The sequence below is a fragment of the Lithobates pipiens genome, unplaced genomic scaffold (genome assembly GCF_037356315.1).
Source record: "Lithobates pipiens isolate NorthernLeopardFrog02 unplaced genomic scaffold, aLitPip1_a1.2 Scaffold_13, whole genome shotgun sequence".
Taxonomy (NCBI): domain Eukaryota; kingdom Metazoa; phylum Chordata; class Amphibia; order Anura; family Ranidae; genus Lithobates; species Lithobates pipiens.
In genome coordinates, this window is record NW_027507718.1 from 408,414,648 (window position 1) to 408,442,340 (window position 27,693).

Consider the following 27,693-nt stretch of genomic DNA (forward strand, 5'->3'; position numbering starts at 1 on the left):
CATTCTGAGCATAATGCACTCCTAAACCCTGCACTCTCTTGTAATACTTATTTCATGTGTCCACAAACACACTGCATTTGCGACCTGTTTGGGGTTAACAATATATTATCACCCACAGCTGATCACAAAGGCAGTTTGTTTTGAACATGGTGCAGGAAACACATGGAACTTGACTTTCTGGCACTGCGTTCTGGTTTGAATGAGCCCTGCATCTCCCTATGGTTGTCTACCCCTCCATTAATTATAATGTATGTATGTATGTATGTATGTATGTATGTATGTATGTATGTATGTATGTATGTATGTATATATATATATACACATACACACACACACACACACACACACACACACACACACACACACATATATATATATATATATATACACATATATATATATATATATATATATATATATATATATATATATATATATATATATATATATATATATATATATATATATATATATATATACACATACATACATAGATATCTCTCTCTATATCACCTATTCAGCATGATACACACACATTCTGCATAACAATCATAAGCCTGTGTACTTCATTTCTGCTTTGATTCATTGTGCCAATATCAGTTAGAGGCCCAATGCCAAGCGGAGACTGGGAAAAAGTCCAGAAGTGCCATTAAATGTAAAACTACTAAAAGGAGATGTTTTAGAATACAGAAGGTTTTGTGTCATGAAAGAATGCAACTATGTCTTATACTTTAATCGCATTGCACAATGGCCAAACTATCCACAATTAGCTCCACTGTCGTGTTGATTCAAAACTGGATTGCTAAATTCATCTAGTTCTAAAAGAAAAAAAAAAGAAAAGAAAAATTATACTACTGTATTTATCGGCGTATAACACGCACCCCAAGTTTAGGAGGGAATTTTTAGCGAAAAAAAAACACCTTACATTTAAATGCCCATCAATGCAGCCTTGTCAATCATTGCACCCTTGTTCATCTTTGCACCCTTGTCAGTGTCATTTGCAACCTTGTCAGTTTTTTTTTTTTGTAGCTTTTCCTTTTAAAAATGGCACCACCGATATACAGAGCCGGATGTCCTGTGTATATCGGCGGCGCTCGGCAGCTCTTGGCCAAAAGCCAGAGGCTCACAACGCCGGGGGAACGGCTTATAATCACCCGCGATTTCCCCCCGATTTTAAGGAGAAAAAAAAGTGCGAGATGGAGATGGAGAGATATATATTGGATAAATGCCAATTTAACAGTTTAAAGAAATGTGTCAATAAGCGACTAAAAAAGTGACCATTATAGTCCAGTGCAGAAGGGGGCATAAAATCACACATCAGATTGGTTACTCTGGGCAGCACCTTCCAACAGTTGCAGCCTACTATATTCCACAATAAAAACGGCAACCCAATGAAGCTATAAATAAGGATGAGCTCAGACATGTTTGCAAAACAGCACGTGCAGAGCCCACCAGGAAGTCGGCACTGGGGAGCGCTAATCAAAAGCTGAGAAACATTTCCAGATCTCTGCAGCTGCGCATTGGGATAATGTCTCACTGCTTGTGATTAGTGCTCTGTAGTGTCAACTTCCTGATGGGCTCTGCACGTGCTGTTTGCAAACAAGCCTGAGCTCATCCTTAGATATAAACTACAGCTTTGAGCCAGTGTTCTGTGGTACCATGTAGTTCCTCAAGAGGTCACTAGGGATTCCTTGAGCAACAAAGAGTTTCTAACTCCCAGTAATCACTGAAGTCTATTTTTTTAGCTGCCTGTAAGGAGGACCATTTTCCCACTGATCAACAATGTAAGATTGGCCACCAATGTTATGGGAACACTGAACAGAGTATCAATATAAGTGGGCACTTTTTCATTGACCATTAATTTAAGGGGTACTACAATTTTCACTGTTGGGCCTTCCTTTTCTGGCAATTATTTTTTTCCATTTCATGACGGTTACTGAAACATTTTTTCTTAGAGTGGGTGTTCTGGGTGTCATATGCTAGGTACGCTACAATCTTATTATATTAACAACCAATTGACCACGCAAATGTTCCTTGAACTAGAGATGTATTAACTTAGCAGGGCTTCCCCAAGACGTGAAAATTTTAAGGGTTTCTATTAAAACAGGCTTATAGACTTAACCACTTTCAGACCGGACCAATTTGCTGGTCAAAGACCAGACCACTTTTTGCGATTCGGCACTGCGTCGCTTTAACTGACAATTGCGCGGTCGTGCGACGTGGCTCCCAAACAAAATTAACGTCCTTTTTTTCCCACAAATAGAGCTTTCTTTTGGTGGTATTTGATCACCCCTGCGGTTTTTTTTGCGCTATAAACAAAAATAGAGCGATAATTTTGAAAAAACGCATTATTTTTTACTTTTTGTAATAATAAATATCCCCCAAAAATATATAAAAAAAAAACATTTTTTTCCCCTCAGTTTAGGCCGATACGTATTCTTCTACATATTTTTGGTAAAAAAAATCGCAATAAGCGATTATTGATTGGTTTGCGCAAAAGTTATAGCGTTTACAAAATAGGGATAGTTTTATAGCATTTTTATAAATTTTTTATTATTTTTTTTTTTACTAGTGCTAATGGCGGCGATCTGCGATTTTTATTGTGACTGCGACATTGTGGGGGACCCATCGGACATTTTTGACACATTTTTGGGACCATTGTCATTTCTACAGTAATCACTGCTATATAAATGCAGTGATTCCTGTGTAAATGACACTGGCAGTGAAAGGGTTAACCAGTGGGTGGCAGTGTAGGGGTTAAGTGTTCCTAGGGGTGTGTTACTAACTGTGGGGGGGATGGGCTTTCATTTAGTGTACACTGATCTCTGCTCCAATCACATGGAGCAGAGATCAGCGTCACTAGTTGCTAGGCAGAATGGAAAAATGTTGTTTATACAGCATTTCCTCCATTCGGTCGCTCCGTGAGACGATCGCGGGGATGCCCGCGGCGATCGAGTCCGCGGGTCCCGCGACCGGACTCACGGGGGTCCCGACCAGCGCGGGAGCGCGCCGCGCTCCCGATGGCACGGCGGCAACGAATATTGGACGTACATGTACGCCAATATGCCTGCCCGTGCCATTCTGTCGACGTACATCGTCGTGCGCTGGTCGGGAAGTGGTTAAAGTGGCTGTAAACCCTTACATACAGTGCCTTAAAAATGATTCATACCCCTTGAAATTTTCTACATTTTGGCATGTTACAATCAAAAATTTATTTTATTGGGATTTATGTGATAGACCAACACAAAGTGGCACATAACTGATTTGATTTTCATTTTTTTTTTAATAATATCTGAAAAGTGTGGTGTGCACTTGTATAACCCCCCCCCCCCCCCCCACCCAATACTTTGTAGAACCACTTTTTACTGCAATTACAGCTGAAAATCTTTTTGGGTATATCTCTTACCAGCTTTGCACATCTAGAGAATTAAATTTGTGCCCATTCTTTGAAAAATAGCTCAAGCTCTGTCAGATTTGATGGAGAGCGTCTGTACAGCAATTTTCAAATCTTGCCACAGATTCTATATTGGATTTAGGTCTGGACTTTGGGCCAAACACATGAATATGCTTCAATTTAAACCATTCCATTGTAACTCTGGCTGGAAGTTTAGGGTCGTTGTCCTGCTGGAAGGTGAACCTCCATCACAGTCAAGTCTTTTACAGACTCTTAACAGGTTTTCTTCTAAGAGTACCCTGTATTTGGCTCCATCCATTAAATGACCAGCTTCCCTGTCCCTGCTGAAGTAAAGCATCCCCCACCATGTTTCACAGTGGGGATGGTGTGTTCAGGGTGTTGTGCAGTGTTAATTTTACGCCACACATAACGTTTTGCTTTTAGGTAGAAAAAGTCAAATTTTGGTCTCACCTGACCAGATCTCCTTACACATGTTTGAGTTGTCACCCACATGGCTTCAGACTTCTTATGGCTGTCTTTTTGCCAATCTTCCATAAAGACCAGATTTGTGGAGTACACAACTAATAGTTGTCCTGTGGACAGATTATCCCCAACTGGGCTGTGAAACTCTGCAGCTCCTCCAGTTACCATGGGCCTCTTGGCTGCTTCTCTGATTAATGTCATGCTTTGTAGGTTTACAGTTGTGCCACACAATTTACAGTTGATGAATTGAACAGTGCTCTGTGAGATGTTTAAAGCTTGGGATTTTTTATTTTTTTATTTACCGTATATACTCGAGTATAAGCCGAGATTTTCAGCCTCTTTTTTGAGGCTGAAAGTGCCCCCCTCGGCTTATACTCGAGTCATCGCTGTCTGCCCGCTCGATCAGCGTGTCGAGCAGACAGACAGCGGCCATTCTATAATTCAAAAGCCGCGCCTCCGGCTCCGCCTTCGCCTGTGATAGGCGGAACACTGAATTTCCCAGCAGCCTGTGTTCCGCCTATCACGGACATCGTATCATCCTCGTACTACGGACGAGGATGATACGATGTCCGTGATAGGCGGAACACAGGCTGCTGGGAAATTCAGTGTTCCGCCTATCACAGGCGAAGGCGGAGGCGCGGCTTTTGAATTTTACAATGGCCGCCGACGAAGAGGGCACGGGACGGAGGCAAGGCACGGCACGGGACGGGACGGGACGGAGGCAAGGCAAGGCACGACACGGGACGGAGGCAAGGCACGGCACGGGACGGAGGCAAGGAGGCAAGGCACGGGACGGAGGCTCGGGACAAAGGCTCGGGACACAGGTAGGCTGGACACACACACACACACACACACACACACACAGGGATGGATGGATACACACACACACAGGGATGGATGGATGGATGGAGACACACACACACACAGGGATGGATGGATGGAGACACACACACACAGGGATGGATGGATGGAGACACACACACACAGGGATGGATGGATGGATGGACACACACACACACAGGGATGGATGGACGGACACACAGGGATGGACGGACACACAGGGATGGACGGACACACACACAGGGATGGACAGGCATGTCTCACCCTCGGCTTATACACGAGTCAATAAGTTTGCCAGTTTTTTTGGGGGTAAATTGGGGGCCTCGGCTTATATTCGGGTCGGCCTATACTCGAGTATATACGGTAATAACCCAACCCAGCTTTAAACTTCTCCACAACTTTATCCCTGACCTGTCTGGTGTGTTCCTTAGCTCTTGTACACACGGTCGGAGATTCAGACAGAATGTGTCCTATCGGACCGTTTTGTCAGATATTCCGACTGTGTGTGGTCTGCATCGGACTGTTTCCATTGGAATTTCCGACGTACCAAGTTTTCCAACTTGCCACTAAAATTTTCCGACAAAATGCTCCTATCAGACATACTCCGAATATGTGTAGCCTACTCCGATGGACAAAGTGCCACGCATGCTCAGATCAAATTCCTAGACCAAAGCTATTGGCTACTAGCCTAAACGTAGTCCCGTCGTAACGAAATAACGTCATCACGTTATGTACAATCGGATTTTCCGACAACTTAGTCCGACCGTGTGTATGAAAAATCACTTTCGGACCTCTTCCGGAATTAATCCATCGGAATTACTCCAACGGATTTGGTTGTTGGAATCTTCGACCGTGTGTACAAAGGCTTAGACTTAACGATGCTGTTTATTTACTAAGGTTCTCCAACAAACCTGAGGGATTCACATAACAGCTGTATTTATACTGAGATTAAATTAAACACACAGGTAGACAATTTACTAATTAGGTGACTTCTGAAGGCAATTGGTTCCACTAGATTTTAGTTATGGGTATCAGAGTAAGGGGGCTGAATACAAATGCACGCCACAAATTTCAGATATTTGCAAAAAAAATTGAAAACCATTAATAATTTTCCTTTCACTTCACAATTACATGCCACTTTGTGTTGGTCTAGAACATAAAACCCCAATAAAATAAATGTAGGTTTTTGGTTGCAACAGGACAAAACGTGGAAAATTTTAACGGGTATGAACACTTTTTTCAAGGCACTGTATACCCAGTGAAGTGACTGGCCTAAAGTGATACCCAGAGATGAAACAAATCCTCCTACATAAGTTGTACCTGTCTATATTCAGCCTTCTCTTCTCTACATCAGTTGAAAGGGCTGAACTATAAAGCTTGTCTGAGCTTAAAAAAAAAAAAGGGGGGGGGGATGAAATTTCACCTCTCTCCACTGAGCTCTGTAGTGTGTATTGGAAGGGACTCATGCCCCCCCCCCCCCCCCCCCTCATACAGGAATAGAGCTAAGGCTGTCAATCTGCTGCAGGTCCCTCCTGTCACCTTTGTTTTCTTGGCACGTAGACACACTATAGAGCGGTATGCTTTGTTCATATGTCCGAGGTTTACAACCCACTTTAAAGTGACCATAGACCATTTGAACTTTTATTCCCGATTTCAACTGTGCCGAGTTCACAATTATGGGCTGAACAGTGACTGCATCCTGATGCAGATGTACAGCACTGCCACTATATTCATGCGGCAGCTGCATGAATACAGGAGGAGATCCCTATTAACCACTTACAGACCGGACCATTTTGCTGGTCAAAGACCAGACCACTTTTTGCGATTCGGCACTGCGTCGCTTTAACTGACAATTGCGCGGTCGTGTGACGTGGCTCCCAAACAAAATTGACATCCTTTTTTTCCCACAAATAGAGCTTTATTTTGGTGGTATTTGATAACCCCTGCGGTTTTTATTTTTTGCGCTATAAACAAAAATAGGAGCGACAATTTTGAAAAAAAACACATTTTTTACTTTTTGTTATAATAAATATCCCCCAAAAATATATAAAAAACTATTTTTTTCCCCTCAGTTTAGGCCGATACATATTAATAATTTTTTATTTTTACTGGTAATGGCGGCGATTAGCGATTTTTATTGTGACTGCAACATTATGTCGGACACATCGGACATTTTTGGGACCAGTCATTTATACAGCAATCACTGCTATATAAATGCAGTGATTTCTGTGTAAATGACACTGGCAGTGAAGGGGTTAACCAGTGGGTGGCAGTGTAGGGGTTAAGTGTTCCTAGGGGTGTGTTACTAACTGTGGAGGGGGCTGGGCTTTCATTTAGTGAACACTGATCTCTGCTCCAATCACATGGAGCAGAGATCAGCGTCACTAGTTGCTAGGCAGAATTGAGAAATGCTATTTACAACGGCATTTCTCCATTCAGCCGTCCCGTGAGACGATCGCGGGTATGCCCGCGGCGACCGGACTCACGGGGGTCCCGACCAGCGCGCTAGCAATGGCAGGGCGGCATTGAAGATTGGACGTACCTGTACGCCAATGTGCCTGCCCGTGCCATTCTGCCGACGTACATCGGCGTGCGCTGGTCTCCCTGGTGCGCTGGTCTACCGGTTAAAGAAGCCACACATTTGGAATACCAACCTTTAATAGATCATGCAAAGTGAAAAAAAAAAAAAAAACGCAATAAATAGTAGCTTTTAAGAATCTATGTATAGAAAGTCACAATTAGTGCCGGTTCACACTAGTGCGATGCGAGAACCCTGCGAATCAACTGCGGGTTCCCGCATTGCACTCGACACGCACGGCAGTTCACACTGCCATATGCGAACTGCTGGGGAGTGTCATTATATGTTAATGACACCCCCATTTCAGCTCGCATATCGCACTGCGGACTGACAGTTCGGACATGAATGGGATCGCATATGTGTGAACACACATGCGATCCGATTCTGGTACGAATAGAAAAAAGGGTTCTGTGCGTGTTTGGACCCAATGCGGTGTGATATCAGCCATACTATCTGTATGGCTGACATCACACCCGCACAGACATCGCATGTAATGTGAACAGCAGTGCGCTGCGAATTACATGCGATGTCTGGCATTGCGCTAGTGTGAACCGGCACTTAGAGCTGTTTTTTGTTAACAGCCACCCTCACACTTTAAGGTCAATTGCAACATGTCTCCCCTACAGTTAACCACTTCCTGACCAACGTACACATATGTAGATCCACGGGAATTGATGCCGATATTCGATATATGGCTGCAGCTATAGTCATCATCCAGATGTCATTCTTTAGATCTGGCAATTGACTTTTTAAAGTAAAGAGCTCCTTGCTTACATGCAAATGCGAACACATATGCAGGTCTCGCATGCATATGCAAACAGTAATTGCACTACACATGTAAAGTACCGTATTTATTGGCGCATAACACGCACTTTTTCCCCCTTAAAATCAGGGTGAAATCGTGGGTGCGTGGTATGCGCCGATCCCCCACAATTGTGAGCCTCTCTGCAGCTTTTGGACATTCTCGCTGGCTTTTGGCCGCTCTCGCAGTCCCGTGTGAACCGTCGAAAGCTGCAGAGAGCCGCCAAGATACACAGGACATCTGGCTCTGTATCTCGGCGGCGCCACTTTTTAAATGACAAGGCTGCAAATGACACTGACAAGGCTGCAGATGGACATTTAAATGTATGTTTTTTCCTTAAACTTCCCCCTAAAAGTTGTTTTACTTAAAATTCCCTCCTAAACTTGGGATGTTCCATCATTTATCGCCATTCCATGGGTGTGCGTAATTTTAAAGAGTGACACGTTGGGTATATATTTACTTGTCACATCTTTTTTATTTTGCCAAAAGATAGGAATTTTATTTGTGTGCACTAAAATTCATTAAAGTGCATTTTTTTTTTTTTTATAGAAAAATTAGCATTTGATAAACCGCTGCGCAAATATTGTACGATTATAAAATAATAAAAAATAATAATAAAAACACACCATTTTATTCTCCAGGGCATCTGCTATTAAATTACTTTTCACCCCAAAACATATATTTTTAAGCAAACAAAATGCTAACTTTTACATTTATGAGAAAATTTCAGAATTGGTCCAGGCAGCTAGTGTTTAAGCTCATACATATATGTACACATTTAATCATTTTTTTAACCACTTGCCGCCCGCCCTATAACAAAATGATGGTGGCAAAGTGGTTTCATAATCCTGACCGGACGTCATATGACGTGATCAGGATTATGAGCCGCTGCGCGCCCCCGGGGGCGCGCATCGCGGCGATCGTTGTTACGGGGTGTCAGTCTGACACCCAGCAACTACGATCTCTGTAAAGAGTCTCCGACGGAGACTCTTTACCACGTGATCAGCCGTGTCCAATCACGGCTGATCACAGTGGCATGCATTGTTTGGCACTGATTGGCATCCATTAATACAGTATATTATAATACAATGCCACCTATCAGTTCCCATCTGTGCCGCCTATTAGTGCCCATCCATGCCACCTATCAGTGCCGCCTACCCATGCCCACCTGTGCCGCTTACCTATGCCCACCTGTACCGCCTACCCATGCCCATCTGTGCCACCTACCCATGCCCACCTGTGCCGCCTACCCATGCCAATCCGTGCCAGCTATCAGTGCCCATCCGTGTCGCCCATCAGTGCCGCCTATCACTGCCACATATCAGTGTCCATCAATGCCACCTCATCAGTGCCACTTCATTGGTGCCACCTTATCATTGCCCATCAGTGTAAACCCATCAGTGCCCATCAGTGAAGGAGAAAACTTACTTATTTACGAAGTTTTGAAACAAACAAAAAAAACTTTTTTCTCTCAAAATTTTCTGTATTTTTTTATTTGTTTAGCAAAAAATAAAAACCGCAGGGGTGGTCAAATACCACCAAAAGAAAGCTCTATTTGTGGGAGAAAATGATAGAAATTTAATTTGGGTACAGTGTAGCATGACCGCGCAATTGTCATTCAAAGTGCGACAGAGCTGAAAGCTCAAAATTGGTCTGGGCAGGAGGGGGTTTAAGTGCCCAGTATTGAAGTGGTTAAATTGGAGTAGTGTGTCTTGATTATAGGTTTTGCATACAACCTATCTAGTGTATGACATTATGAGAGATGTGCATCTCAAAAGTTTCCCAAGTATTGATGTTAAAATATATCTAATCGACCGGACTGCTAAGGGTTAAAGCGGAGTTTAATATCTTATAGTGTACATCTGCCAATAGACAAATTCCCCACACAGGGAAAAGAGCCAGAAATAGCACGAAGCAGCTGGATTTGCAGGCCCAATAATTTCCTTGACTTGCCATGATGTCAACAAGATCAGTGTCTTGTGGGGATTTACATTTAATATGCAATCTAATAGATTTGTTTCCATCTAGGAGTCGGCTTTCATCCTAATGGTTTCAAGTTTGCAGTTTTTACTTCAGAAACCCAGGTAATTATTTTACATGTAAGGCACAATAATTTGCTGTACTACATTGGGATTACTTTTTTTGCCTCTGTGGTATGCCACTCGGAACCTACAGCAAAAGTTTTAATAATGTAATTTCAACACAGATTTTAAACCTGATTACAGGGAAACAAAAACCCATCAGTCCACAAAGACAAAAAAAAAGAAGAAAAATAAATAAATATCTAAAGCACAATAACCAATAAAGTGTCAAAAAATCCACATCATTATAAACTATCAATAAATTGTGTATTACATGATGTTCATACTGCGTCACTAAGATTTGTTTTCTGTATTCTGGAAAAAAAAACTGGTTGTTCCTGCTGTTCTCCATCTCCCCCTTCTGTCCAATTACCCAACTGAGCTATGGATTTTTCTAGCTGTGGTGACATCTGTGTTCAGTTTTCAGTGAGTTTCTATGCTGACCTTTTCCTTCTCAACACATCTGAGCAACTCATGTATGAGTCACACATGTGGGCATATACACAGTGCCCACTAACCAGCTAAACACAATGGGGGTGGGATATTACATGTAGATTAATGAAGGCTTCACCCCTGTCTTGGCTGGAGGGACATGATACCATGGCATTGCCAAAAAAAGAATAAAGATTTGATTTCAATTAAATATTTGTATGACAATTTAAAACAGTTTATTGATATTTATTATTTTACTCTGTATTTTTTTTTTTTTTTTTTTTAACATGTCATCAGCAGCTGAGGACTAGAAGCTCTTCCTGCTTATGTTTCTCTGCAAACAGGCTGGGAAAGAGATGGGTCATGTGACAGCTGTATATTAAGAAAAAGGTACTTAGATTTTTTTATCATTTTCTTCTAGTGGCCAGGCAATCTTTTAGGACCTGTGACATGTCCCAGAAGATTGAAGAGAGGGAGGGGCCGCCTAGGGGGAGAGGAGTCGCCGCCTAGACAGCTAAGCGAAGGAAGGAGGAAGTGGGACAGGAAGTACCTGTCAAAACCAGGTAAGGGGGTGAGGAGTGCTTAAAGCCAGAGTTCCACTTTTGGGTGGAGGCTCCGCTTTAATGCATAGAAAGCATTAAGATTAAAAAAAAAACCTTCCGACTACAACCCCTTTAAATATACACACACACACACACACACACACACACACACACACACACACACACACACACACACACACACACACACACACACACCTTTGTAAAAATCTTTCACAAAAAAAAAAACCTGCTGCTTCTTTATATCAAAATTAATAAAGTGCTTGCTATGTGCAAATACTGTAAAAATAAATAAATCACAAATTAGATTTTATATGCGATTTTCAAAGTATTTTCACATTTTATTTTAGCGCTTTATTAATTTTGCTATTAGGATTCAGAATAGTCCACCACAGAAGCTCAATTTTTTTTGTTGTGAAAGATTTATAGTGGTCCTGCATTGTACATGAGGACATCACAGTGTGACCACTGGCCGGAGTTCTCTTCGCACAGAGGGGATTGTCACACAGGTGGAGGGAGCCTGTCAGAGCGAGAAAAAGGTAAGTATCTTATTCCTCATTCCCTAGAGTTAACAAGCATTTTTCCCTTGGGGGGAGGTAGTTTTTTTTTGCAATCCAAGAGTTCAAGTAATTTAAGTCAAAGTATAGCTATGAAAGCACCATTTTACGTTGTTGGGTAGCAGTTGTGCAATTTATATTGTGATCAAGTGATGGGAAATACACCATATACAAGCCATGTGCTGGAAGCTGCTAATGCTCAGCATTTCTACTCCTCTTCCCTTCAGCAAGGACAATGTAGACGGCATCAGAGTTCTTAGCCCGATATTCTCCCTTAAACCAATGACTCCCAGAGCACTCAAGAAAGAGGCCAGATAAAGCGCTTTCAGAGCTCTTGGAAAAAACAAAGCGGAGGCAGCTGGTGGCAATCTAATAACATTGCTCAACAAGTTGGATGTTTCTCGGCACATTTCGTGCGTACTATTGAAAGCTGTTCTAAATATTGGAAATAGAGGAATGTTTCATTTTTAGCTTGTGTCTAGATTTTTATATATTTTTTTTAAATTACACACATTTATATAAGATGACCAGTCATACACCTTTTTGGTACAAAGTGACTCAGCTGTTCCTCTACGCCAAATCATAAAAATTAGACTTTCTAAAGAATACAGTTTTCCCGTGAAGAAGAAAGCAACCATTTCCTGAGCATATGGTCACCATTAGGCTTATGCAAAGTTGTAATGACATTTTAAAGAATAATCATGTATAATTGCCTTATTAATCTGACAGAATGTATATTCAGCTGCACAATAAAACACGTAAAAAATACAGTGGAAAATATACTGCACACATTTCAAAAATCAACGCATAATGAAAAAAAAAGAACAGATAAAGGGTCACATGTAAAAAGGACATGAGCTGTTTAAGTCAAATGGAACAGATCTGAATCGTCACAAACTAGCCAATTTGACTAAACTACTTATTTTTAAACACTTCAGCCCCAGAAGGATTTGCGCTCTTAATGACCAGGCCATTTTTTGCAATACAGCACTGTGTCACTTTAACTGACAATTTTTACGTTCATGCGACGTTGTACCCAAAACAAAAGTTGATGTCCTTTTTTTTCCCCCCACAAATAGAGCATTCTTTTGGTGGTACTTGATCACCTCTGCAATTTTTATTTTTGGCGCTATAAAAGCAAGAGTGAATATTTTGAAAATATTGCGTCTACAAACTGGGGGATAGATTTGGGACTTTTTTTAAATAGTTTTTCACTAGTAATGGCGGTGATCTGCGATTTTTAGCAGGAATGCAGCAGACAAACCTGACTCCAAATGACACTTTTTGGGGACGAGCGATATTACATTGATCAGTGCTATAAAAATGCACTGATCCATGTAAAAAGGACACTGACAGGGAAGGGGTTAACACTAGGGACAATCAAGGGATTGTGTTCCCTGTGTGTGTTCTTACTGTAGGGGGGGTGGGCTTACTGGAACGCCACAGAGAACGCTGTTGCCGATAACTGGGAACAGTAGATCTGTCACGTCTCCCGTCAGAAAGGGGATCCGCCTTTTTTAGTCCTTTTCCCCATTCTACCTCTGTACTAGGCGATCGCCGGCGGACATAGGAGTCCGTCTGACCCAAGAGCACGCTACCGCGTGCCGCTATCGCTCATGCGCGAGCTGCCGTACAGCTACAGCGATTTGCGCAGGAGAGCCGACCTGATGCCATATAACAACGGTGGCTGGTCGGCAAGTGGTTAAAGACAACACTTATTTATTCAGCACTTCTTTGGTAAACACTGCAATTTGAACACACCTAATCAAATTAACCTTACAGTATAACTAAAAGATAAAACTTTTTTTTTTAGTGTTGGACAGTGTCAGTTTTTATTGCGGTCTGTGGCCCCGTTAAGGAGATTTACCCGCCATTTGTCCTGCTTACTGTTAACATTGAAAGTAAAAAAATCCCAAATTTGGGTTGTCCCCAGAAAAATAAGAGGGTAAAACTTCCAATGGGGACACTAGTTAACAACTTCCTGCCTGTGCTATAGGCGAAAGACGGCTACAGCGCGGATGCTACCTGCCGGGAAGGCGTCCCTGAACGTCCTCCTATTTACTTCCACAATGCGCACTCAGAGCGCTTATCGGGGAAGTTCTGTGCTGGCCATGTCCCTTGGACCCAGCCAAACACAGATCACTGTAAACGGCCAATCACAGCGGCCGTTTACAGCGCGATTGGCATGTCCAATGAGAGATGATCTCATATGTAAACATATTAGATCATCTATCAGCGCTGCTCTCCCTCCTCACACAGACAGCGTGTGAGGAGGGAGAGATGAATGGCTGCCGCGGCCGTAAGTTACAAAAAATAAAATAAAAATAAACTGCCATCTGCCCCCAGTGACACCTGTTAGTGCCACCTGTCCCCAGGGTCATTTGTCCCCAGTGCCACGTATAAGGGCCACACGTCATCAGTGCCATAACAGGGCCACGCGTCAGTGCCATAACAGGGCCACGCGCCATCAGGGACATAACAGGGCCACGCGCCATCAGGGACATAACAGGGCCACGCGCCATCAGGGACATAACAGGGCCACGCGCCATCAGGGACATAACAGGGCCACGCGCCATCAGGGACATAACAGGGCCACGCGCCATCAGGGCCACGCGTCATCAGTGCCATATCAGGGCCACGCGCCATCAGTGCCATATCAGGGCCACGCGCCATCAGTGCCATATCAGGGCCACGCGCCATCAGTGCCATATCAGGGTCACGCGTCATCAGTGCCACGTACTAGTGACATCTGTCATCAGTGCCACGTATTATGGCATCTGTCATCAGTGCCACCTGTCAGTGTCACGGGCCATCTGTTATCAATGTCACGTGGCATCAGTGCCCCGTATTAGTGCCATCTGTCATCAGTGTCACGTGTCATCAGTGCCATGTATCATCAGTGCCACATGTCATTGTCCTGGTGCTCCAGGGCCTTCAAAAGTGTAATAGATACTCAACAATTTAGATGTGTAATTTACGCTCCTTGAACACATGACAGTGCTCCCTGCATGTTGGGCCTCTCTAAGTGGCCAGGCTGTGAAAAAGTCCCACACATGTGGCATCGTAATACTCAGGAGTAGCAGAATTTATTTTGGCGTGTCATTTGTGGTATACACATGCCATGTGAGAGAAATAATTACAATGACAATTTTGTGGGGGGGAAAAAAAAATCGTAATTTTGCAAAGAATTGTGGGAAAAAAATGACAACATCAAAAACCTCACCATGCCTCTTAATACCTTGGAATGTCTACCTTCAAAAAAAGGGTCATTTGGGGGTATTTGTACTTTCTTGGCATGTTCGGGTCACAAGAAATGAGATAGGCCACCAGTACATCAGATGTGATCAAATTTTGGGCGATTCGCACCACAGCTTGTAGACTCCCTAACTTTCAAAAAGACCAAAAAACATCCACTAATTTGGGTTATTTTTACTAAAGATATGTAGCAGTATAAATTGTGGCCAAAATGTATGAAGAGAAATTAATAATTTGCATAATTTTATCACAGAAACAAAGAAAAATCCAAAAATTTTTGAAAAAAAATAAAAATAAAAACACACTTTTTTCCCCATTTATAGGGCAAAAAATAAAAAACCCAGAGGTGATCAAATACCACCAAAAGAAAGCTCTATTTGTGGGAAAAAAGGACAAAAAATTCATTTGGGTACAGTGTTGCATGACTAATTGTCATTCAAAGTGTGAGAGCAACGAAAGCTGAAAATTGGTCTGGGCAGGAGGGGTGTTTAAGTGCCCAGTAGGCAAGTGGTAATAGTGACCTAGGGGTGCCAAAGGGATCCCCTTAATTTGCTGGGATTACCACTTCCCGTTTGGCTATGGGACAGGAAGCAAAGGGAAATCTCCACAATAAGCCACAGATGGCAAAAACAAAACTGGCAGGGGTTAGAACCCTCCTTTACCCTATACAAAAAAAAAATAGTTCTACTTTAAAGCTGAACTACAAGGAAACCGCTAAATACACAGACGAAAGACATAACAGGGCCGTTTTAATTTAGGTCTATCCAGTTCTAAGATTTACACAGCTACACCCCCCCCCCCATACAGCCTACCAGGCAGTTTAGCAGCACATTGGGCTCATTGAGACTCATCAGCCCATCCTCCTTCAAAGCCAGCCCCAGGAGCATCCTATCCTTACCTTACATTTATTGTTTCACCAAAAGCGAAGAAAATAAGCCCTGTGTAAGTGCCAAATAGAACCTAGTCAAACTTACAGAGCGCCAAGGACTCTCTCCATGCCTCGATATGACAGCGCTTGTGGCTGAGAAGCCAAGTACCAGCACTGTCACATGGGAAGGAGAAGGGCGAGTAAGAAGATTCATTAAGACAAGTACCACCAAAAAATAAAGCAACAAGAGAGACAGATCACACCAATAAAACAGACACCATCAATACATGAAGATTTTATCTATCCTCAAGTTATTAATGCAAATGCTTGCTTACCACTACCATACGGGAAAGCAGGCGTTGACCGTCCATCATACCCAGACGAATGACCACTAAAAGAAAAAAAAAAAAAAGTGACTGATCAATACAGCTACGTCTTATGTCTGTCATACAGCAATGTGTTAAAATCCAGCAAAAAGCTCACAGTAGAGTGCTACAGTGTGTTTTAATAAAAGCAAAGAAAATGGCTTTATTGAAAAGCTTCCAACTTACCTTCCTAGATTTAGGCACCCAATGGCCTATTCTTAATGTGCCCCCACAAGGTGGCAAAGTACTTCAACTTTCCTGACAGTGCCCACCCACACTCTTAGAGTGTTTGAGCCTCAGGATTAGGTGTAGTTTCTGTAGCAGCACTGGATCATGGATGTTATTTGGAGTGGTGCAAATGTGTACCAGCCCAGCAGGGGAAGGAGGGAGGAAGGAGGAAGGGGGGGAGGAAGGAGGGGGGGAAGGAGGGGGGGGAAGAAAAAGGAGGAAGGGGGGAGGAAGGAGGGGGGGGGAAGAAAAAGGAGGAAGGAGAAGGAGGAAGGAAGGAAGGAAGGAGGAAGGGGGGAGGAAGGGGGGAGGAAGGAAGGAAGGAAGGAAGGAAGGAAGGAAGGAAGGAAGGAAGGAAGGAAGGGGGAAGAGGAAGAAGAGGAGGAGCCTAATGTGGCACCTCCCCTTCAAAAGGTGCCTAATGTGGCACCGAAGAGGTAAGGAATCTGATAAGCGAAGTTACACTTTTGGGTGGAACTCCGCTTTAAGGCAGGCGTATGAGGCCTTCAGGGGCTTGACTTCCATCCAAGGGTACAATTGCCTTGGACCTGTAGAGCACCCTGCCAGTGAGGTTACCAGGTACACTATACACCAGAGATCACTGCCCTCTGAATTCAATGCTGACCAGCAGACATTACAGGCTGTCTCTGGCCTTGAGTATGGGGTCTGGATACAATTAATTTTGGTATGTATATGAGCTGCTCAGGCTGCTAGAAAGTGTAGTTCTGTACCTGCTGCTGTGAGCGCTGGCAAGGAAGGAGACCACCCACACTCCAAACAGTGACAGATAAGAGCAGAAGATCACAGGAGTCGCACATCAGAACAAGACCTGCTGTGTGTAGACAAGTGGCAGTCTCAGCCTGGGCCCCTATCGGGTCATGCCCCCAATGTGTTTCACTGCACCCACTGGCACTTACTCTTTAAGATCACCATGAGTAAGCTCTAGTGGGCAGGTCTTGTTTTGACGTGTGGCTCGTGGGATCTGCTCTTACCATAATTTGTTAAATTTACAATTAATCTTGGCTGTAGCGACTGATCCGGATAAAGCCCACCCCTGCCCTATTAGGGGTGTTGGGAACAGGCCAAAAGTAACGGGAACAGACCCCAAAAAAAGGGATTCTCCAAGAGACCCACGGAAGCATGTCCATTACACCTTTAAAAATCAGCACAAAACAGAGCTGAAAAAAAAAGTTATGCCTGGTGGGGATTCTTTTTTGGCCAATGTTCATTCACCTGAAGGTGGCAGCATAACCCAAATAGCCATGAATATTAATTTCTCTTGGTCTTGTAATGTACAAAGAAATAAACATTTACCATGCCTAGAGCAAAGCAGTTGTAATTTCACTAGTCACAAATCCCCTGTTATGGAAAAATATACTGTGCTTTTTTTTAAACATTATGCAGCAAAATACCCCATTTTACAATGCCACTGTGTGGTCACGTGACCTCCCATCCGTCTCCTTTCCTGATCTGAGGATTACAGTGGGAGGGGCTGAGATTCCCCTCTGACATCATCCGGGAGGAGAGTGGAGGGAGGACAAGTGAGCACACAGCGGCACTCTAAAATAAGATTTTTCGATGCACTCACCACACAGTATAGCTTGTACCAGAGGGGATTCCAGGATTTGTGATTTTACAGCCACAGTGCAATAGCTGCGGGACGGGATGGAGAGACTACGGGCCAACAGGGGCACGTAAACTGACCACAGTATCATGGATAAGCAGCCTTGAATACTGTAGTCAGTACACTAAGTGAGACACAGGAACAACCAGGAACAACCAAGTACTTTACAGCATAGAGAGGGACAAAACACTTCACAAGCACTATGCTGTATACCCGGCTTTAAAGGAACAGGATCATTGTTTTCTATCACAAAGCAAAACAATAAAATAAGTTTAACACAATAAACACACTGGAAACAAATGCAGTTCAGGCAAAGAGATTCTACCAATTACTACAGGTAAATATTTTCTATATTCCATTATGGCGGGGAAAAAAAAAAAAAACTTTTCTATATTGTACAGTTCATAGCACAAAAGCTGCAGTGGGAAATTGAATGAATCTACATAATCTAGAAACCAGGTGTCTCATGTATGTAACAAAGCTGAAAAGAGGATACAGTAAAATACCGTCAGCAAACACTCTGAAGACTGGCACTGATGTCAGTATTAAACAGCAATGAAAATTTTAAAAATTCTACTTTTCAATGTTTTCTGGCATCACTTTTTGCTCTCACCAGGACTGACCTATCATGGGAGTCTGTATCCTGTTCCAGAGAACATGGAAAGTGTAAGCTGCACTCACTTTACTTTGAGCTTTCAGCAGCTGATCTAAATCAGAATATTGGTGCCTATTCCAATTTCTTCCACCAATACCTGTTAACATCTGTTTTGTTTCTACATTGGCAGGAAAACATTAACCATCACCAGGCTTCCCTTTCCATTGACAGAATGAATCCAACTGTCACATTTTTCTATTGCGATTCTGGAAATGTAGGCAAGTATATGTTACGTTTTGAAAGAAAACACGTCCACTGTGCGCTCACTCCATTCTTTAAAGGTACATATGCAAGTCTTACTTCATTAATGTAAAGCTACTTACATGTACAAAATGGTTTATATGGGGGGGGGGGGGGGGGGGGAACACACACACACACACACACACACTACAGCTGTCATTTTTGTAGTCCAAGTTAAACAATGAAAGCTAGAATATGGAGCACTGCTAAAAAAAAAAAAAAAAAAAAAAAATTCTGCCATTTAAGAATGCTGTGAGCTATAAAAATTATATAATTTTTTGAATTAGTAATTACATGGACTGTGCTTTAAGGGGATCTACTGCAGTAAACCGAATGGCCAAGCAAGAATCACCATATGGAAACATTTTTGGAGACAATGCCCCTACTAGATACACACAACAGTACACCATCGTTTAGCTATACTTGCCTCCGGCATTGCTCCAGTTTCTTCTTACTGGATGCTGCCATTTTGCTGAAGCCCAAAGAAGCATTAAAGTGGATGTAAACCCACTCTCATCATTTCTAAATTACTTCCATAGTGCTGATCTATGAGGATATACATGCCTCCTGCATGTATCCTTACCTGTCAAATACTTCCCATTTAGCTGTTTGGAGCCCTGCAATACTCTGGATTCTGTGGGCAGGTCTGTTGTTCAGCGCTCAGTGGGTAGAGTCATGATGTCAGTAGACTACCCGCCCACCTCTGCACTCCCCTTGGCCAGGCATTGATATTTCTTACACTGAACTTCTGCTGGTCTTGTGGCTTATGCCCCATGATCACCAACATCCAGTCAAAACCCACTAAAGTCACCACATAACTTCAGCAGACTCAATCATGCCGAGGTGTGGAGCAGCCAATCCTGGGAGAAATGGTGGGGGGGGGGGGGGGGGGAGAAATGGAGGCTGGGCACAGATAAAATGAGATCCTCTGATGTAACAGATATGTGCTGAAGAATAGACAGCAACTGAGCAGGTGCAGGGCAAGACAGTTTATTACTGGATTTTACATACTTCTGTATAATGCTTATAGCTATACTAGCAAAAAGGGGCCAGCCTGATGAGGTTCAGCAGGACTTAATTTTCAGACTAAAGTTTCACTTTAAATATCCTTTAATACAGCCTTTTTCAACCAGGGTGCCTTAAGGTTTCTTTAGGGGTGCCTTGGCAAAATGCCTAACAAATGTATACAAGACGGTGTATGAATGAAACCTGCCTTTTAGTTACACAGTCCCAGGTCTCTGCCAGCATCCTAATGATCAATGGCGTCATTAGTTGATAAGAAGGATGTCAGTCGCCTGTCCTCGTTTGACCCTCTCCATCAGTGGTGGGGTCACATTAGCTAAGGGATGGGAGAAACACTGGAATACTAGCGAGTACCAGTTTTCAAAAGTGCATTTGCTTTGGAAGAATAAATAATCTCGAACATTTGGTGTTCTACTTAGACTTGTGGTTTTTGCTGCATCATGTTATTAGAATCGTTTTTACATTTTAGAATGGGTGCCTCAAGACTGTCCATAATTTTTAAAGTGTGCCTTGCCTGAAAAAAGATTAAGAAACACAGCTTTAATGTATCATCCACTTGTCTATGAATAATTTAAAGGGATTGTAAAGTCTTTTTTTTTTTTAAATGGCAAACATGTTCTACTTACCTCCACTGTGCAGCTAGTTTTGCACAGAGTGGCCCCGAACCTGCTCTTCTGGGGTCCCTCGGCAGCTGTCTCTGCTTCCCTCCCGCAGGTACCTCTCACGTTCATGCGAGCTCCGTCGCATAGTGAGAAGCACCTGCGGGCGAGCTCCCATGATACAGCCGGCGGCTATAGCAGCTCGCTGTATCACACAGCCCCGCCCCCGGCGAGCCGCATCATTGGATGTGATTGACAGCAGCGCGAGCCAATGGCTGCGCTGCTTTCAATCCATCCACTCCAGCCAATCAGTGGCCAGTCAGAGCGGGCATAGAGGACGTCGGGGGTGAGCGCGGGACTTTCGAGGCGTCAGGTAAGTAACATGGGGGGGGGCTGGGGGCGCCAGCACTGAGATGTTTTTTCACCTTAATGCATAGAATGCATCAAGGTGAAAAAACATTTACCTTTACAACCACTTTAATAAATTAACTTCCTCACATATACAATCTGGATTCTATCAGTATTCACAGAACTTTGGCTCAGGCTCCAAATAAAAAAACAAAAACAAAGTACCAACTGGTATGTGGATACTTAAAAACAATATCAACAATAGTATTCGAAATAAAGAATAGGGACTGAGTATTCAAGATATTAGATAGTCTGTAATACTGCATAATATACCTCTCTATGGTCGGTATCAGTGATGGTGGTGGTCCGCCATGAGGAGGGGGGAAACCTGGAAATTGACAAAGATTAGACAAGTTCATTAAACATCTGCAAAATGCAACAACATCTGGCAGAAAAAGATGCATAAAGAATGCTCCTACTGGCTCGTATTGCACAAGAGTTTATGGGCTTTTGCTTTTATAGGCGTTTTTTAACCCAAACATTCTTCTTATGCTAATTTTTCACTATAATCAATATACACTTTAAAATGCCAATTGTTCTTAAAGGCTGCGTTTAGGAATGTTTTTGCGTCAAGCATTTTTTCTGTGTATACTAGGCTTTACTAGGCTTTACTAGGCTTTACGCTGGTTAGAATTTATACCTGAATATATCTATTACAGAGATGGTGCTTAATTCCGAAGTTGTCTATGAATGTGGGACTGAAACCAAATGTATGTACTGTTAGCGTATTCCTGACTTTTCCTTAAAAATGTCAGTAATTACAGAGAAAAGGATTTTACGGTGAGTACAAAAATCCTATTTTCTCTTATATTAACCAACGGACACAGTTCCTCTCTGTAACTAAAAACGGGATGTCCCCAAGCAGTGCCAGAAGAGGGGTGGGAAAAAAAAAAACAGCATTAAAAAACTTCATCCACCATGGCAAGTGGGAACTAGTGAAACTAAACCCACAGAAAACGGCAGTTTACAGAAAAACACACTGCCATATAACCGGGTATTCTCAACAGGAGAGATCCCCAACACTGCAACCTTTTTTGCATAAGTAATGCAACAGTGCATTACCCAACACTACTGTGTTTTTATTGAAAAAAAAAAAAAAAAAACAGGGAAAATCTCTATTGCAACTACATGGCCGCCTGCAAAACTTTGCGGCCAAAACAGGCATCAGCCGATGCACTGACATCTACCTTGTAGAACTTGGAAAACGTATGGACAGACGACCAGGTCGTCGCCTTACACACCTGAGCGACCGACGCTTGGTGTCGGAGGGCCCAAGACGTTCCGATTGCCCTTGTAGAGTGGGCCGTGACCAGAAAGGGGGGCACCTGCCCCTTCAAGGCGTAGGCTTGTACTACAATCTGTCTGAAACACCTGGAAATGGTGACAGACGAGACCATACCCTTCTTTGGACCAGCCACCGAAACAAACAGCGAGTGACTTCCGAAAGGGAGCTGTGGCAGACAAATACACTTTTAGAGCCCTAACCAAGTCGAGAGCGTAAAGTGCCACCACTTTGGGGTGCTTTGGCTTAGGACACAACGACAGTAATACAATGTCCTCATTGATATGAAAAGCCGAGACCACCTTCGGTAGAAAGGACGGTTGTGGACGCAACACCACCTTATCCCTGTGGGTGACAAGATAAGGCGATTTGCAGGACAAGGCCGCCAATTCCGAAACCCTCCTGGCCACTAGAAAGACCACTTTCTGTGAAAGGGTCAACAAAAGAATCTGATATTCTCAAACGGCGGCTTTTGAAGCACCGTCAACACCAGGTTCAAATCCCACGGAGGCATCGGTGTACGCACCGGAGGGACTACATGTCATACCCCCTGAACAAAAGGTACTCACTAATGAATAAGACGCCAGGGGTCGCTGAAAAAAAAAAAAAAAAAAAGACAGCCAGAGCTGAAATTTGCCCCTTAATGGTGCTCAACGCCAACTTCTGGCCTACACCTTGCTGAAGAAACGGCAGGATCCTGGATATAGAAAAGGAGGGCGGCATCCGCGCTTTCTCCTCACACATGGAGATATAGGCCTTCCTAGTATGATGGTATATCTTCCATGAAGCCGATTTCCACGTCCTCAACATAGTTGGAATCACTGAGTCCGACAGACCCCGGTTCCTCAGCACCTGGCTATCAATAGCCATGCCGTTAAAGCCAGCGATGGTAAAGCAGGGTGAAAGATTGGACCTTGAGACAGGAGGTCCTCCCACAGCGGCAGTCGCCAGGGAGCGTCTGCCACCAGACACACCAGGTCTGTGTACTAGGGCCGCTGAGGCCAATCTGGGGCCACCAGGACTACTGGAATCCCCTCGGCTTCCACTGTGCCCAGCAGACGTGGTAACAGTTTTAGCGGAGGAAAGGCGTAGATCAGCTGGTACTGATCCCACAGAGCCACCAGCGCATCTGACGCGTCTGCCCACAGATCTCGTCCTGGACATGAATCTCGGCACCTTCCCATTGAGACGAGAGGCCAATAGATCCACATCTGGTGTACCCCATTTCAGGCACAGCAGCCTGAATATCTCCGGATGCAATGCCCATTCTCCTGGGTCCAGCATCTGTCGATTCAGATAGTCCGCCTGCCAATTTTCCACCCCTGGGATGTAAATGGCCGACAGGGCCGGAACGTGTCGCTCTGCCCACCGAAGTATGTGAGCGATCTCTTGAGCAGCGGCTGAGTTTCTTGTTCCCCCTTGGTGATTTATGTACGCCACAGCCGTGGCATTATCTGACTGTATCCTGATCGGACGCCCTTGAAGACACATCGACCATGTGTGGAGGCACAGCCTGATCGCTCTCAATTCGAGCAAATTGATCTGCAACTCTGATTCTTCCGTCGACCAGAGGCCCTGCGCCGACTGAATCCCCATCACTCCACCCCAGCCGGATAGACTGGCATCCGTAGTGATCACCGTCCATTTCAGAGGAAGGAACCATTTTCCGGACTGAATCACCGGGGACCTCAACCACCAGATCAGGGAGTCCCTGACTGGCTGGCTCACCTGGATCTGCCAATCCAGGGACAACGGAGATTTGTCCCATTTTGTCAAAATCTCCTTCTGCAGGACTGGTGTGGAACTGGGCATAAGGTACTGCCTCGAAGGAGGCTACCATGAGTCCCAGTACCCGCATGCAAAAGTGGAGCGACAACCACTTGCGGTTCATCATTAGTTTAACTGCAGATCTGAGAGTCTGCAATTTGTCTGAAGGGAGAAAGACTCTTGCTTCCCTGGAGTCCAATAGTAAACCTAGGTACTCCAGACGCAGGGTCGGTACAATCACCGACTTCCTTAGGTTCAACAGCCACCCAAATTCTAGCAGGGTCTGCATGGTGATCACCACATCCTCCTCCAATTCTAAGGCGGAAGATGCTCTCAGGAGGAGATCGTCTAGGTAACCCACAATCGCGATCCCGCATTGTCGCAGCAACACCAATACTGGAGCCAGTACTTTGGTAAAGACTCGGGGGGCTGATGCCAGGCCAAAATGAAGAGCCACAAATTGGTAGTGGGCGTCCCCGACTGCCAAACGCAGAAATTTTTGATGCCGGAGGCATATGGGTATGTGCAGGTACGCATTCTGGATGTCTAAGGATGCCAGGGAGTACCCTTGATGGAGTGCAGCGACTACTGAGCGAACCGATTCCATTCTGAACCTCTGCTCTTTTACAAAGAGATTGAGGGATTTTAAGTCCAAGATAGGACGTACCCCTTCCTTCATGGGAACCACAAACAGATTTGAGTAGAACCCCTGGAAGCGTTCCGATTCCGGAACTGGTACAATCACCCCGATTCAGCAAGTCCCTCACCGCCCCTAACAGGGCCTCCCGGCGAACCGGGGATGCAGGTATGCTGGAGGGGAAGAATCTGTTTGGCAGCCAAGAGAGAAACTATCTTGTAGCCTGTGGAAATCAGGTCGCAGACCCATTGGTCGGATAACCGGGAGGTCCACCGGGCTGCAAACTCCCGAAGACGACCCCCCACCCAAGATGTGGGTGGGGGCAAACCTTCATGCGGTAGCACTCTTGTTTGCAGGCTTGCAGTTCCAGGGACGCTTTTGACCGTCCGTGGGCGTCCTGTTGGGCTGGGTGCGTTTTGTCGAACCACCGGGCGGACGAAAAAGCCGCCTGTGAGCCGAAATAGAGGGCCCTTGCCTGAGGCGTGGCTCCTTAGCCTTCCTGGCCTGTGGGAGTAGTGTACTCTTACCACCCGTGTCATTTTTTTAGAATGTCATCCAACGAGGCTCCAAAGAGCCAGTCGCCAAGGAAGGGAATATCCGTCAGGGCTTTCTTGGATGCCTGGTCAGTAGTAGACCAGCATTTTAGCCAAATCAGGCGCCTCAGCACCACAGCTGACACTGAAGCCCTGGATAACAGAGGAAGAGTATTCAGGGCCGCATCACAAATGTACTTAAGGCCTTGCACTAGTTGATCTGCTAGTTGCACGCAGAAAGGGGAGGCCTGTTGCTCTCCCAATTCGCGGTACAAAAATTTTGCCCACTCAGTCAGGGTCTGCGACACCAGTGTGGATGCCAGTACAGGTCGCACAGCTAACCCCACAACCGTAAACAAGAAACGAGCCACCGCCTCGGCCTACCTGTCCGAGGGATCGTTGAAGGCAGGAGTCCCCTCAACCGGGATCGTGGTTACTTTATTTAACCTAGATACTGGGGGGTCCACGACAGGAGGATCCAACCATTTCTTGAGAAGGCTTTCCTCAAAGGGGTAACGCACCGCCATGTTTTTGGGGACTGAAAAGGTCCTTTGCGGCCGACCCCATTCCCTGTAGATGAACTTGTCAAAATAAGTCAAATATGGGAACACCTTAGGTGAATGTGCTGGCTTGCGGGACCCAAAAGGGACCGCTACCTCAGCAGAGGGATCCGCCGGCTCCTGGATATTCAGGGTATCACGCACAGCTGTGATAAGTGCTCCAACCAGCGCCTTGTCGCGCCCGGACCCAGACAGGGAATCATCCTCGCTGCCCGAATGGACCTGGTCAGCCTCGTCTGATAGGTCAGAGCAGGGGTCACCAGCCGCAGCAGGGCCAGAGTCTGCATCAGAGCTCTCCCCAGAGGACGGGGGCCTTTTACGCGCACCTTTCCTTCCACTCACCGTCTCTATTTTTGCAACAAAAGAGTTAAGGACCACCGTCAGGGTGTCCATGGGCACAGCGCTATCCGCAGGTGACCCGGTTGCAATATCCTGGATTTTGGGGGAAGAAACACCAGTTTCTGAAGCCATGCTGACCCTACCCTGTCTACCACTTGAAAGGGGACTTAGGACAGTGAAGGTCCCACCCTCCTGCTGCTAACGACGCCTGGGGGGGGGGGGGGGGGGGACGGGTTCCTAGCGTCAGACTCACCACCCTGGGGCGTTCTGTGATGGTTACTAGCCGTGCCTGTAGTCCCCAGGAGGTTACCCAAGTGCAGAGTGAAGAAACTGTCGGCAGCAGCTGTCGAAAAGAGCAGTGAAACGATCTGCAGAGCTTGCACCAGCATTCAGGAAATGGCCATCCAGCGTCCTGTATACACAGCGAACACAGGAAACAGCATGTGATAGCACATGGTATGCTGTCACAAGAGAGCTGCAGTGAAAAGAGCACTCAGGCTTCAAAAAAATGTCCGCCAATGCTACTAATAGGAAAATCTCATAGAAAATGGCCACTGAGGCTCACAAGGGGAACCTGCTCTGCCCTCATCCAAAATGGCCGCCGGACAGCGCCATGCGGTGACAAGAGAAATCATAGAACAGCGCTGCCTCCAACCAGCAAAAATACCTCCACAGACACCTTTTGGGACCCCCAACACTGGGAACAGGACCATCGCTAGCCGCACAGACCCCCTTACAGGTGAGGGGGAGAAGATAGGGACGTGGGAGAGAAGAGAAGGAGGTGAGGTGGCCCCCAAATCGACCTCCCAGGGAATGCCCAGCTGCTTAAGCCCCCAAAAAAGGGAGAGCCGTACTTACCAGTCCTGAAGAGCTGGGAGACATTCCATCACAGACCCACTCCTGCGCAGTTACAGGGTGGCTGCTGGCCTCGGTATACTGTGATCCAGACATCAGTAGCCCGGTCATATGTATACCCCGGAGCATTGAAGCTCACTGACCACCTCTGAAGCTGAGGTATGTCGTGGCCTGTCAAGCCTTAGCTGCGACCTGCACACGCTCGATGGCCAGACTGGGGAGACTACAAGGATAACTCAACCAGCCTGTCACCCAGCCGGCAGTTGATGAAAGATCCAGTGATCTTCTATCTTGCGCAAAAGTATAAATCCTGCATCAAAAAAAATGGACCAAAGGGCCCGCAGGGTTCCTAGGTAATTCTCCTTCACTAGGCAAAATAAAACTGAGGCTGCTGGGGCAGCAGGGAGGGTTGTTAGCACAGGGTCCGCCCCCTGTGCGGTAGTGACAATTCTGTGTATTGTGTTACAATTTTGCCTAGTTCTCCTAGTGGCAGGCTAACAAACCCATTTAGTTACAGAGAGGAGCTGTGTCGGTCGGTGAATATAAGAGAAAAATGCAATATTTACTTTTTGCTATAATATCCATCCCCCAAAAAACAAAAACATTTTTTTTTCCTCAGTTTAGACCAATACATATTCTTCTACATATCTTTGGTAAAAAAAAAGTTGCGATTGGTTTGCGCAAAAGTTATAGCGTTTACAGAATAGGGGATAGTTTTATAGCATTTT

The 27,693-nt window shown here is 44.8% G+C and overlaps 1 protein-coding gene across 3 annotated transcripts in view; it reads right to left on the minus strand.

Moving 5' to 3' along the window:
- The window catches only part of FIP1L1 (factor interacting with PAPOLA and CPSF1), a 131,952-nt gene that overhangs the window by 38,254 nt on the left and 66,005 nt on the right, over positions 1–27,693 (minus strand). For all 3 annotated transcript variants that reach the window (XM_077477492.1, XM_077477491.1, XM_077477490.1), the window contains 2 exons: positions 21,266–21,320; positions 16,186–16,241 (listed from right to left, as the gene is read on the minus strand). In XM_077477492.1, coding sequence (XP_077333618.1) covers positions 16,186–16,241; positions 21,266–21,320 — 111 coding nt within the window. The remainder of the gene's footprint in view (positions 1–16,185; positions 16,242–21,265; positions 21,321–27,693) is intronic.